The sequence below is a fragment of the Benincasa hispida genome, chromosome 12, assembly GCF_009727055.1.
Source record: "Benincasa hispida cultivar B227 chromosome 12, ASM972705v1, whole genome shotgun sequence".
Taxonomy (NCBI): domain Eukaryota; kingdom Viridiplantae; phylum Streptophyta; class Magnoliopsida; order Cucurbitales; family Cucurbitaceae; genus Benincasa; species Benincasa hispida.
In genome coordinates this window covers 1375947-1377929 of record NC_052360.1, presented here as the reverse complement: position 1 = coordinate 1377929, position 1983 = coordinate 1375947, and the positions used below count along the sequence as shown (strand labels likewise).

Here is a 1983-nt window from a genome sequence, read left to right as displayed (position 1 = left end):
TATAAGTTCAAATTATATCAAATTGATAAAATCAATTAATTATAAATTAATAAATAATCGTAAATGCATTATTGGAATATTATGTAAATTTAAAATATTCCAAATAAAAATCCTATGAAACAAACATAGTTATCAAAATATTCCTAGATATCTACATGAATATTTCTACAAAACAAACATGGTAATCTAAAGATGTTGGACATCTATAGTTCTTAATATCTATCAGTTCGGGTATCGAAGGGCTTGTTTGATAGGCAACTCACATTCTATTTTATGTTTTTAGATTAATTAAGTTCAACAAATATGTGTTAGGTTGGCAATCTGGATTCTGTTTTCGAAAACTATTTTTGAATTCTATGATCTAAATCGTACAAATTTTGAAAACAACTTTTTTATACTTTCACTAGATCTAGATTTTGAATTCAAAATTTTAAAATGCAGAATAATAAAAAACAATAGCACAATATATTAAACTCAATTATATTTGTTTAATTTAAGATACGTAATATATTATAGATTTTACAAAATAATAATTATATAAAAATTTTAACATAATTAATTGTTTATATTCAATCTAGTATTTATTGAGTAATTAAATATATTTTCAATTACATTTTAAAAATTTGTTTAAATTAAAATTTAATTTCTAAATTTGCTACCAAATAAATATACGAAAACATGAGTTCCATTGAATTTCTTGTTTTCAAGCTTCAGATTACCTACCAGATAGACGAGATTTTGGTTATTTACCCTTCCAAAAAAACAAACTAACCAGTTGCATCAAAATACACCCTTGCTCATTTATAAGTCTCATTCATCTAATGCAATTCACTCAATTCCTTTCTTTCAGAACTGGAGAGAGAGAGAGAAAATGCGGCCAACTCCTTTAGACGCCGACGACACCGTCGCCTTCCAACCGCCGCCATCGCCTCCGTGCCACGACCTCCGCGCCTGTACTTGGAGGCCGTACTCCAATTCCAGAGACTTCGAAGCCAACGCCGCCGTCGTCGTCATCATCCTCCTCTGTGGCCTCATCTGCGCTCTTGCTCTCAACACCGCGATCCGCTGCTTCCTCCGCCGTCGCGGCAGTGCCGATGATGATCCGAGTGACAGCCGGCAGGAGGAACTTCAGGACGAGACGAAGCCGACGCTAGTGGACAAATTGAAGATGGCTCCGGCGCTGGTGTTCTCGGCGGAGACCAAGCCGAAGCTCGCCGGTGCTGAGGCAGAGTGTACGATTTGCTTGACAGAGTTCTTGGAAGGGGAAGAGATTCGAGTGTTGGCGATTTGTAAGCACGGATTTCATGTTCAGTGTATTCAAACGTGGTTAATTTTGCATTCTTCTTGTCCGACTTGCCGCCGTAGCTACCTCCCTCCCTCGCCGCCGTCCTCTGTGAGCGGCGGCGACGGCGACGGCAATCCCTGAGATTAGATTAGAAATACCGGAATTCCTTGCGATAGCCGCCGTCGTAGCTGTTTGATAACAGCTCGAATTGAGCATTTGTTTTTCTTTTTTTTTTTTTAATTACAATTTACAATTACCTCTTCCTCTATCATTTTTTCCCCTTCTCTTGAATTTTTTCGATCAACTAAAAAACCAATTGCATTAACGGAGTTTGTAAATTCGTTAATGCAATATTCGGGTTGAGAAATGACGTTTTAAGTTGGTAATTTATCTCTATTTAATCTCTAATTTTCTTTAAAAAAATGTAAATAAATTATACCTTGTTTTTATTTTTAGAAATACACATGTGCAAATACGGTAGATGAGATTCAAAGCTTCTTCTTTTTCCTTTTCCAATGGGAAGGAAATTCGATGTATTGGGTTTGTTTTGGCAAGAGGTATAATTTTGATGCAAGTTCCAAAATTTTCGATTCCCACTAGAAATTGAAATGCTTTACCCACTAAATGAGCTCTTTTCAACTTAAAAAAAATATATATATGTGTGTGCGTGTGTGAAAAATCTAACTGATATTTATCCA

General features: G+C 35.3%; 1 protein-coding gene across 1 annotated transcript; it reads left to right on the top strand.

The window, feature by feature from the left end:
* Positions 1–749: 749 nt before the first annotated feature.
* LOC120067777 (RING-H2 finger protein ATL79-like) lies at positions 750–1693 on the top strand. The gene has a single exon (XM_039019359.1). It carries the CDS (start codon positions 872–874, stop codon positions 1424–1426), a length of 555 nt encoding a protein of 184 aa, XP_038875287.1. The 5' UTR covers positions 750–871; the 3' UTR covers positions 1427–1693.
* Positions 1694–1983: the final 290 nt, after the last annotated feature.

What these genes read in the sequence shown, in the direction of transcription:
- LOC120067777 (XM_039019359.1), top strand. Translation starts at nt 872, where the DNA reads ATGCGGCCAACTCCTTTAGACGCCGACGACACCGTCGCCTTCCAACCG.